This window comes from Hyposmocoma kahamanoa, unplaced genomic scaffold (genome assembly GCF_003589595.1).
Source record: "Hyposmocoma kahamanoa isolate Upper Pololo Valley unplaced genomic scaffold, ASM358959v1 64, whole genome shotgun sequence".
Lineage (NCBI taxonomy): Eukaryota > Metazoa > Arthropoda > Insecta > Lepidoptera > Cosmopterigidae > Hyposmocoma > Hyposmocoma kahamanoa.
The window spans coordinates 8,196,966-8,209,371 of record NW_020653852.1 but is presented as its reverse complement, the minus strand read 5'-3'; the positions used below and the strand labels follow the sequence as shown (position 1 = coordinate 8,209,371).

At 36.7% G+C, this 12,406-nt stretch overlaps 1 protein-coding gene across 4 annotated transcripts in view; it reads left to right on the top strand.

Annotated features, from left to right (window-relative positions):
* Positions 1–11,694, top strand: part of LOC113230756 (protein dead ringer) — a 234,463-nt gene extending 222,769 nt beyond the window's left edge. The window contains exons 6-11 of one of the 4 annotated variants that reach the window (XM_026464837.1): positions 75–258; positions 2,062–2,203; positions 3,786–4,005; positions 6,284–6,443; positions 7,688–7,914; positions 10,482–11,694. In XM_026464837.1, coding sequence (XP_026320622.1) covers positions 75–258; positions 2,062–2,203; positions 3,786–4,005; positions 6,284–6,443; positions 7,688–7,914; positions 10,482–10,609 — 1,061 coding nt within the window. In that variant the 3' untranslated portion in view covers positions 10,610–11,694. The remainder of the gene's footprint in view (positions 1–74; positions 259–2,061; positions 2,204–3,785; positions 4,006–6,283; positions 6,444–7,687; positions 7,915–10,481) is intronic. The other 3 variants (XM_026464838.1, XM_026464836.1, XM_026464839.1) reach the window with 3 other exon arrangements.
* The last annotated feature ends 712 nt before the right edge of the window (positions 11,695–12,406 follow it).

Here is a 12,406-nt window from a genome sequence, read left to right as displayed (position 1 = left end):
TTTTTTTCTTAAAATTTATAGCATAGGCTACATGGTATATTGTTCCTTACTAACCAAATGTTTCATTGTTCCAGGCACTCCGATAAACCGGCTGCCTATAATGGCGAAGTCGGTGCTCGATCTGTACGAGTTGTACAACCTGGTGATAGCCAGAGGGGGCTTGGTAGAGGTCATCAATAAGAAACTCTGGCAAGAGATTATCAAGGGGCTGCGGCTTCCCTCCTCTATTACATCTGCCGCCTTTACTTTGCGAACTCAGTAAGTATTATATTATGTAGAAACAAATGACGATCGACTCACAGCACAATGTTCCGATTCTTCTTTTCGTTAGTACAAAATGCGTCCCATGTTACTCGGATTCTAAATACAATAAGGGCACTACTTATCCACAAAATGGTTCATGATTACAATGGCCATAATTACGTCCACGTACTTTTGTAATTCCAGAAAATGTATTGGTCGCTATTGTGTCAACTTAAATCTAATATCGGTTAATCAGCATTTGACTTAAGAGTTCAATAGGCCATGTGTGGTCCTCAAACATCCCAAAAACGAGTCAGGAGCCGATCCATATTCGTGCCCTCATTGTATCACTCCTTTTAAATTCTCACGAGTTGGAGACAAAGCGTCTTCCACAATGGCCCGTACGTGAGCGAGCGTCCAACGCGACAATATGACAACTTCATAATTAATAACCTCTAACTCATCTCGGCCGATATAATTTCCCATTTATCTTCCGACGAGTTCCTTCACCTCGTCTTTTGTCGGCCGCCATAAAGGTGTCTTACATTTCTAATTCAAACTGTACACCGTTACGCACGACGTGTTGATTTTGAACGCAACATCTGCATTATGATCGCTATCTGTGTTACTTGTTTGTGTGCCGCATGCGACACTATTCGGTACACTATTGGTTTCAGTCGAAACTTTACGATTTGTTACATCTATTTCGAAAGTGCCTGACTTATTTTCGTTAATATTGTGATGCGTTTCCCCACTGATTTCAAGCGTTCATAAAATTAGACGGTCGTAATGACGAATGTCGTATATTTAGCTTTTCATTTGACAGTTTATGAAAAGGTAGCTAGTTTTTATGAAGCGTCGTCGGTTTGTTCAAAGTTCTTCATTGTGTTTGGCATTAAATATGTGAACGCTTAATATGAGTTATGGTAACGAACGTTGACAATGTGGTCATATAAAATTGACTCTTCATAAGAGTAGGATTAAGAAGGTAATGGGTTGTTCTTTTATACGTTTGAAGGATAGGCGTTTGATAATAATTGGGTTTGAAATTTGATTTATATGGCTGTCACGTCTCGACTGTCGCCACCAGTCGACGATACTGCGTTGAATTTAAACGACATTATAAGATCGCTCTAGTATATTACATATTTAAGATTAAATAGTGACGTGTTCGTAATCTTCTGATTTATTTCAGACAATTTACAATCAGCTTAAAGTTGATTCAGGATTAAGATTTGAGCTGTATTTTATTATTCATAAAGATACCCCTATTCTTTAACTTAAACCTGTATGTCTCTCATATTATTCCCACACCTAGATCTATTGCATTAATGGGTATTTACATACGGTATGGGTCTTATGGGTGCTTAGTAGCAGTAGAGCTCCTTGTGAAAGAGTTCGCCCTAGGAAGTTCTACCACCTTACCTATTGCCGTTTTGAAAGGTAAGGATGCTGGTGACATTACAGGCACTTGGGACTTGTGAACTTATGTCTCAGGATGACGGGTGCTGTGGCAGTGCCCCTCAGCTCTTTGCGATTTAAAGACACGAGTGGGACTGCAACTGCTATGGACTACTATATCATTAAAAAAAATCTGCGCAATACAATCATATTCTTAACTATTTGTATCTGTTTAACCCAAAGATTATATTTACGTTATATAGGTAGCTTTGAACTTTCATAGTCATTCAGTTAATGATTGTGACTAGTTGTAAGTTTCTTACCTTCAACCCGTGATCATGAAGAACTCTCGTACTGTCTCGTAGATAATTTTTTATTTCATCGATCTGTTGTAACAGCAATTTTAATTCCTTACAGATACATGAAGTACCTATACGATTACGAGTGTGAGAAGAAGAATCTATCGACTCGCAGTGAACTGGATGCAGCTATCGAAGGCAATAAACGTGAGGGACGTCGTGCTTCCGGACAGTATGACGCACAAGCGGCACTTGCAATGGTAAATATTTATTTCATGCTGGTCATTTCTCTCCAAATACTTCGGACATCTATTCACAATTGTTTTCCATATGCGTTAGGTTCAATGTAAATTTGACCGGTATATTGTTCTCTGAATATTATTATGAGTGACTCTTTGGCGATATTATATTGATATCTTATCCTCCTGTTCATCAAAATGTACATGTTATGTGAAGTGACTCAGATCCAGACACAATAATATTCCTATAAATACCCAGTGTACATTACAATATAAATATCGCATTGAATGTTAACTTTCAAGATATGCACATACAAGATAGCACTTAAAATTTTTTTTATTTGAAAACTGTCAATTACGCTGATTTTGCTTAACAAAACATAATGATACTAGATAATATTTCAAAAAAACCGCTTATAGAGGGTTTAGATCTTGTTTCGCTGATTCCAGATATGCTAACAACTCAATATCGCCAAAAATGCGATTACATTAGTTATGTTAAGGAAGGCAGTATTCTATATTTAAAAAAAATCCGGTTGCGATTTTCATACAAAACTGAGGGCAAACGAGAATTGCTTGTATAGTCTGTCTTTTTTTAAAATGGGGTAAAATGACAGTTCACAGTGCAAGTGTTGCCCGCTTCCAAGCAGCTAGTGAGTGCAGTCGATAAACATTCTGTCGACTATCGACTGGTTGTTGGTCATGCTTATGCAATAAACAGCCGAATTTGTTTCATTTGAATCATCATGGGTACATTATTTGTCAAAATGTTGGGTACAGGTTCGTTTGAATTGTTAATTTTGTAAGTTCATAGAACTAGATATGTCTATTAAAAATACAAAGTGGAGACACATTTTAAAGTTCGTTTTAAATCGATATAGATAATTAAATTCGCTTATTCTTTTTAAAATGTATATCAATTATCTAAGTACAGAGTACTAAAAAACCGATTTCAAAAGTCATTCATCCCCTAATTTGCCACTCTTACAGGTGGAATATTTTCTTCAAATTTTTATTGGATCACTACTGAGGTACCCACCCTCATTCTAATAAAAAAGAATCATCAAAATGCCGGATTTTCACATATTAGAGAGTTATCGCGTAACATATATACAAAACAAAAAAAACGCAGTTGAATTGAGAACTGAGAAGTTATTAAAAATTTATTTCGATACTTGTAGGCCAAACTAGAATGAAGAAGGCAATAACGTAATTATTAATCATTAAAACGTCGTATCATTCACAATTCAGATGTTTTGGACAAAATTTTACCTTCTCTCACAATCTATCGATAAAACTGTCAACAACAACATGACTATTTAAAATTGTATGAAAATTGGCAACCCTGTTAATGTCATTTTACCCCGTCTTCACAAAAGATTAACTATTGTAGCATGTAACTATACGTTTTGTACGTTTCAATGTACATTGGGCGCTTAGAGCTTTTCCCATTGTAGTTTCCAGAGTTGTAAGAGGATATAGGTACCAGATTCTAGACCACTGTCTCCACAAGTATATTATACAGATTGACTCATAACCTAATCATAATTGAAACATGCCATAATTTTATTGTTATTACAACAAAATCAAACTAACATATCAGAATTACTTCCAGCCGCCCCTTAACCGGGTACCAGCTTCCCTCGCACAGCTGTCTCAACATATGCAGCCGCTGTCACTTTCATTGGGCGGTGGAGTGGCCGGGGTGCCGCGCCTGCCACCATTGCCGCCGCACGCGCCTCATCTCTCACAACATGACATTGAATACCGCGTTCGGGAGTACATGAAGATGATACAACAGCAGCGAGAGCTGATAAGGAATGGTAAGTCGGAATCTCTGAACGTACATATAGTCTGTCTTTTTTGAAGTCGTAGTAAAATGACAGTTCATTGCGTACAAGTGTTGCCCGCTTCAAAGCAGCTAGGCATTGCAGTCGATAAGTTTTCTATCGACTATCGATTGAATATCCTGTCCTCAGAACGAAAAAAGGCACAACTGCTGCATAAAGTACGCATAGTTGTGCCTTTTTTCGTTACGAGGGTAGTATTGGTCACGCTTAAGGATTTACGACCCTTTATTGATCCAATTACTGAACATAAGTTCATTTGAATTGTCAATTTTTGTAAGGTCATATATACGTACACTGTATTTAGCTAATGTTAGATAGGTATCTGTGTGTATGTGTGTGAGTGGCTGCGTCCATAACCTATCGTCGTTCACTAAAGTATGCGAATCGAACTGCCGGTCGTTTCAATTGTCTCTCTTGCTCGCATATATAACAGTGTCGACTTCTCGGTTGTGTTTACCCACATTCTTTTGTAAAAATGTCACAAAGTCCTAGTGCAAATTTCGGTATTTTAAACAGTTTTGACCAATTATGGTTTTGACACATTCATGCAGTGCAGTGGTTTATAGCTATCGACATCAATGAAAATAGCGACTAAAAAAGAGAGAAACGACGTGAAATTTTATTAAGCGCACTCGCAGAAAACAGCTAGAATCCGGCTATTCCTGTTAAAATATATATGAATAGAAATTGAACTTGATGTTAGTAGACTAACTGTCGAAATAAAAATAAAGATGGCAATAATGCAATTAGTAATCATTAGCACATCGTAACATTCACAATTTAGACATTTTTGGCAATATTTTATCTTCTTTCACAATCTATCGATAGAACTATCGACAACAACTGCATATTTAAAATTTCCTGAAAACTGGCAACCCTGCAAATAATAATAATAACGCACACACTCAACATAGCCCCGCACTAGGGAAACCCTGTGTCGCGGGTGCCATGGACACACACATAGACAACCACAAATTACACCCAAACTCACGAGAGAAATAATTGTAGGCCATACAATTATTTCTCTCGGCCCGGGAATCGAACCTGGGACCTCTGCGTGGCAGTCCGGCATTGTAACCGTTCGGCCACGGAGGCAGTTACTAATGTCATCTTACTCCGTCTTCAAAAAAGACAGACTGTAGGTTAATATACGATTTTAGGACACTGCTATCGCTGGGATACCCCGACTATGTTTCAAATGATCGTCATTAACCTGTTCAAAGTCTTAACACCATCCTATTTAACATCGACCAGCAACAAAGCGTATAGAATAGTTTTACAAAACTTAAAGTATACAATTATTATTAAAGAAAATATAGTTATTAAAGAAAATTCAAGTCAGTGGCGTAGCGTGAATTTCTGCCGCCCGGGGCCAACCTTAAATTTGCTGCCCCTCAAACACAAAAGTAGTTCGTACGGTCACGCTCGGCTCGATTGTGTTTTTATGTTCGCTTGCCGTTGCCATCTTTGTGTTATTCAGGATATCGTTTTCTCAAATAGTGGAATTTATTTTCGAATTTTAAGTACAAAAAAAAGCAATTTTGCTAGTTTGGCCTCGCCCGCGCTCGCCGCCGCCCCCATGGCTGTGTCGCTCGGGGCCATGGCCCCCTCTGCACCCCTCACGCTATGCCACTGATACAAGTACCTATATACGATCTTTATTTTTCACCGTGCATTGAAATAAAAAAAATGCTTTTCGCTTCCTCTCGGATCGCTACGCCAAATCCTTTACGCTCTTATTAGGTACTAGGACATTAAGTTTTCTAACCGTTAAATGCGAATCTGTTTCGATAAGTGTGGTGGCTCCGAAAAACGCAAAAAAAAAATGTTTCTCAATAAATAACTGCTTTGTTATTGTTATTGATACAAAGATCTAATAACACTAAAAAAAGTTCCTTCGATCAGACTGGACTGCAACCACTTCTATATCTTAGAATTTCTCTATACGCTTATTGTAGATACATCTGTCATTATCATCTTTCAATTGGGTTTAAAGGGCTTTTAAGGCTGCGTACAAATCTGACAAATGCGCCGCGAACGCGCTGCCTGTGCGCTGCATGCGCACTGCACGGGCGCTGCACACGTGCTACATGCGTGTTGTTAAACACATGTTAATATATTTGGCGTGCGAACGGCACACGAACAAATCACACAACGTACTGCACGTGTGCAGCCTTTTGCAAACAAGCACGTTTGCGGCTCATTCGCCAGATCTGTACTCACCCAAAGATGTATATGTTATTTTGTGTAGGATCTGAATCACCACCCGGCATCAATGGGCCGACCCCAATGATGTCGCCACGCGACGCTGCCGCGCTCAGTGCCATCGATGTCTCCCGCTTGACGCTCTGGTCCCTTTACAACAACAATAACAACAACAACAGCCCACAGACTGAAATCGAGCCACAACGGTAAGTATTTATCATTTGAATTTCTTTTAATAATTAGGTTTATTATTTTCCTATAAAATATGCAAATGCGATTCGTAATTCAGATGTTCAGATAATAAGCGTTAGGTCGTTTACGCACTGCGTCCGTTTCGTATCAGTTCCGAATCCGAGACTACTGTATAATATTATTTATATGGAGTATTACGCACTAAATCAGAATTTTGTCTTCCGAAGTCGAGAATACCTTCAATTCGGTTTTAAATATTCGCAGACCGAAGTAATTACAGTATTTTTTCTATTAACGCTTGTGATCCATGTATGCCTAAAAGTAAATCAAAAGTGGACAGATTTATTCGGGTAATAATTAAAATCATTTTTGCTATTTTGTGTTCATCGTGATTATTATAAAATGTGTCTCTGAAAAGTCAGTTTATCAGAAGAAAGTGTACCTAGAACCCTTTATTTCTTCTGCGTCATCGAAAGTACAAATATGTCAATTGAATGGACATATAGTTAACGAACTAGCACCAGAATGTCTAGAATTTTGAATCTCTAGATGTACAAGTGGTATCCGTATTTTCTCGTATCCAGATTGGATGTAGTGCACAAGCAACATACCACGTCGCGCGTCGGTCCGACTTTTCTAGGTCTGTATATTCTCGGATACGGATCGGACATGGTGCGCAAACGTAATTAATTAATCGTGATATTCAATATATTACTCGATATTATATTACTCGAATTTTATTCATAAAGCGCCGTATTTAACATGCCGTGCGTTTAATGCTAACGTCTGAACCGGGCTTTAAGCCTTACATAAGGCTTTCAAGAATGCACTTCATAAATACGGTAGACGATGTAACAATAAGGAATGTAAGAATATTTTAGCTGTTCAAATATCGAACCAGTTTAATCTATTAATTAATTAAGACTAGCATCTGTACATACGATTTTTTAATAATATGAAGCTACAAAGGTTGGAATAACGAGTTGGTGTCGTGTAAGGATCTGTTTTCGAACCGCTTTTCTTTATCAATGGATAAAATATTCTAATATTTAGGGTCGTATTCTAGAACTCTACTCAATGCTCAAGTCAGGATTTGAATATGATTTAAAGCACTCGAAATCATACTCAAGTCTCTGTCATTAGGGTCGTATTTCCAGTGCTTGTGTTTCCAGTGCAATCCTGACTTGAGCATTGAGTAGAGTTCTAGAATACGACCCTAAGTGTCTTTAATGATCGTCAAATATTTTTTTATCCACAGAGAAGCTCTGAATCTAAGCGAGAGTCCAAACAGCTTAAGCGGCGGAATCAAACGTGAAGCGTGCCGTTCACCTCCACCCCCCGCAAAACGACGCACACCTCGCCCTCCGTCGCCCCGCGCTCCTTCCCCATCGCGCCCATCTAGCCTGCCTGCGCAGACGCACTCACAAATCAACGGAGGCAATACGAATGGTGTCAATGGCGCTGCTTTTAAAATTACTACTAGAGGTAAATCAAGTGCTACAAATTTTGTTACTTATTATATCGATGACGTACAGTATAAAGTTTGCCATCGAAGTGGAAGGATTTGCCAATCAATTGGCGTACTGTACTCGGTAATTGTTACCCAATTTTTTTGAGTACGCCCGACGTACACAGATAACTTCGCACTCCTCAGCGAATAATATGGTAACCGATAATTCTAAATTTTGCAGGAAAAATAGAAAACTATTTTTTGTGCATTTCTCTGCTCGGGTCCATCGTAGGATAGTTATTTCTATGTCAAAACAAAGCTAATTTTTTTATTAACAATTTTATATTTTTGTATTCGTTTTACTAAATAAAATTATTAATGAAAATAATATTACTGAAATTGCAGGCCAAAAGTATAGTATGCAACGCATCATTACCATATTATTTGCGTGTAAACCTAACGATTTCGTAGTCAGTATTAATGCATTACCGTATTATTCGTTGAAACATGATGTCAAAAGAGGTAACGGCAATATGATATTACGACTTTATTCGGATGAAATCCAAGCGATAGTGCATACAGTAATAGTACATTACAGTTAATATTCGTTGATGTATGGTATCAAAAAATGAATACTAATGTAACACACGAATGTAATTGTTTTAAGCTTTACATGAAACAATTTGTATTTCTTACGCGAATAAAGTGGTAATCATCCCTTACGGAAAAAAAGTCACTAGTAAACTTGAGCATATTACAATACACTGATTACTATACAGTGTAGAAACACGTAGTAGCAGTAGAGCTCCTTGTGAAAATGTTCGTCCAGGGAAGTAGTGCGACCTTATCTATTTCTGCCGCCAAGCAGCAATGTGAGCATTCCTGTGTTCCGGTTTTGAAGGGTGCTGGTGAAATTATCGGCCATGGGACTTGTCAAGTTATGTCTCGAGGTGACGGGTGCAGTGGTAGTGCAGATCACTGCGATTTAAAGTTCCGAGTGGCACTACAAGTGTTATGGACAGGCGTGTAGCTTACCGTCAGGTGCACGACCTGTTCGTGACGTCATTTGAGTATTCTTATTTATACCTACTAAACTAAATAGAACGCGTATAGTATACGATATACATTTTAGAAATGGATTTAATTTCGTTTGTAAAAAAATGAATTCTGAAATAAAGCCAGACAGGGACACGTACCGCTTGACATATGCAAAAGGCACCGTATTCGTACGAGAAAAAATTGAATTCGAGCTGAGGTAGTAACGACTCTTAAAACGTAAAAGTATTTCATCATTATCCTGTGCAAATTAACCTTGGTTAATTCTGAAATTGTGACTTATGCCGATGATACTGCAAAAATTTTTCCTGGTGACACATGGGATAGTGCCCGCTCTCACGCTGAGACTACAATGCGCGTGATCATGGCTTGGCTTGTAAATAATCTATTGACTCTCAATTTAGACAAAACTAAATTAATTAGGTACCTTCTCACCGTTACTAGCATCATAACCGGATGAATCTTTTTCACTTTATGCACACCATTGTACCCTAAATACTCAATCCTGTGACTGCCCTGTTATCGCTAGATAGGAGAATATCAAATATCTAGGTGTTATTGTGGACAGTCGTCTAACTTGGACAGAGCACATCGAGTCGACAAATGTTTGTACTCGTAAATTAATTTACATTTTTTAAAAACTACGATCTGGTGCTGACTTTTTCGTTTTAAAAATGGCATATATGCGCTTGCGCAGTCCATTATATCGTACTGCATAACAGCTTGGGGAGGTTATGGTAAGACTCGGTTGTTACGCCTTGAAAGATCAGAAAGAGCGATTCTCAAGGTTATGGCGTGGAAACCTATAAGGTTCCCCACAATAAACCTATATGCGTTATGGAAAGTGCACTCGGTTAGGAAACTGTTTGTCTTGGGTGCTATTTTACGTAAACATCTAAGATTACCATATGATCCAAATCTACTCAGGGATAAACGAAGAACAGACAGAGTATGTGAAATTGCGAGGTATAGAAATGCATTATTAGGCCACCATTTCTATTTTTGTGGTTCTCCACTTTGTAATAATATTAATAAAGAATTAAATATCTATCCTCTACCTTATCGGGAATGTAAATTCAAGGTCTCTCAGTGGCTTCAAAGTCTCAGTTATAATGATGTTGAAAAACTTGTTACTCTGTAGGTATTTACACACAGATTTACAAACACAATCGCAAACACACACACACACACACACACACACAGACACACACGCACACTCACGCGCAAACACACGCGAAAATAACCGCCTCCGTGGCCGAACGGTTACCATGCCGGACTGCTACGCAGAGGTCCCAGGTTCGATTCCCGGGCCGGGAGAAATATTTGCATATTGAAATATTATTATTTGAAATATTTACATTTATTTCTCTTGTGGGTTTGAGTGTAATTTGTGGTTGTCTATGTGTGTGTTCATGGCACTCGCGAGACAGGGTTTCCGTAGCGCAGGGCTATATTGAGTGTGTGCGTTATTACTATGTCTACAAAAAATTATTTTTCTGATATTTCTGACATTTAATCGGTTTCTTAATGTCACTTTGTTTCACAGGAGATGCAAGCACAGGCGATCAACAGCTCGTCGTATCCATAGAACTAAACGGCGTCACCTACGAAGGCGTTCTCTTTCCCTCTCAAAATGGTAGCGGCCAAAATGGCCATAGGCAGATGGTATCTTAAACATTTCACAATTATCATTAGGAGTTTTAAGTTTTTAGTCCCGTGCATCTAACTTTCGTCTTTTGGGAGATGTAGACACAAAATAAACGTCTAATTTCACAAATTTTCCAAGTGTCTTATTTCTCTTTAGCTCAAGTTTTTAAAATATTTTAACAAAGCGAGTTGGCAGAATAGAGAAAATATTTGCTTGGGAAATTTTGTTACGAAAATCATTAATAGGTACAGTACTTTTTGTCTAGAATTTTATTGTCATCTTTGGAGATTACTCTCTCGAAATGTGATCATCAGAGACAAAATCTATGGTTATCATTTGTGTCAATGTAACCAACCAGTGTTCAAAATTTATAAAAAATATTTCCATCGCCCTCTGGTGATCATTGATAAAACAATGATCGTCGATAACAGCTAAAAATTTCATTATCATAATTTTTACATGTAACATGTTTTATTATTTGAGCTAAGTACAAAATTCATCACGCGGTCTAACGTTAGAATTTGTTTTTAAATGTGATTAAGTTTTTTACAATTTTAAATTTTAGTTTGATAAATTTCACTGCCTAAAACGAACGTGGAATTATTTGTTAAAAATAATTTCCAAATACCCATAATTGTGGATTTTTTAGAATATAATTTTAATACATTTTTTATATTGAGTCATGCGTATGACTTTGTAAATATAGTTTTATGTTATTTATAATTTTGATATGTGGAAAACCCGTGTGATAAAAGTTGACAGCGTGTTTGTTTTTTTTTGTATGCTGTACATTTGTGTAAATAGATTCGTGTATTATTTTTGTGCGTGTATCGTTTTATACACCATCAAGTATGTTTGTGATTTAGGTAGCTTTTTAGAAGGTGTACATTTGTTCTATGACTTCAGTATTGTATTTAGAATGTAGGTATTTATGTAGTCGCTTAAAATAATGTTTTCTTTGATAGTAAAGTGAATTAATCCACAAAACGTGTCCGAAACGTGAAATGTCGTTTAACTTATTCGAATTTCAATTCGAATGACACAATGTGACGACAGCACTATTATGACTGTGTTACAAATTAACGGCTTCATTTTAACGGTCAAAGAAAATATGTTTTTAATGAAAAATCTTAGCCATAGGGAAACATAATGTAATTTTATGTAGCACTACAGATTAATCGAATATTGTTCTATCTTGAACAGTTAGTGAACTCCAATAGTTACGAGTAATAAATAGTAAGTCACGTTAATATTGTCGAATTGTAAAAAAAATATATTATATAAAAAAAATTTTCGGCCAACTACTTAAATGGCTTACGAAAAAATATAATGCCATTTCTTAAATTATAATTATTTTAGAGACTAGATGTAGAAATTGTTTTTATCGTTATTTGAAAGTAGGAAAAATTCAAAATTTTAAAAGTGTTGCTATTTTATCGACTGTGCAATGTGGTAGAGAGGGAAATGAAATTCGATTCTGATATTTAAAAAATATAATTGTGCACTATAATTGTTAAGGGATAAGTTTCTTCCTCAACTATAAATAGATTATTAATAATAATAGGGCATAATATAAGCTACCCGAATATAATTTTACACTACTGTACTAAGTAGGGCTTATGTTCAGATTATATCAGTGCAATAAGCAGTAATCCAAAATAAAAAAAATCAGGATCATTAAAAATAACTAATCTAATAAAAGGAATCGTTGTAAAAATAATTTTTAAAAAGCTTTCTTTGTAAATGACTGATTTTAATTTTATAACGTAGTTAATTTAAAATTGTAATATTTAATTTAAAAAGAAATGCAACGTGTACTTACA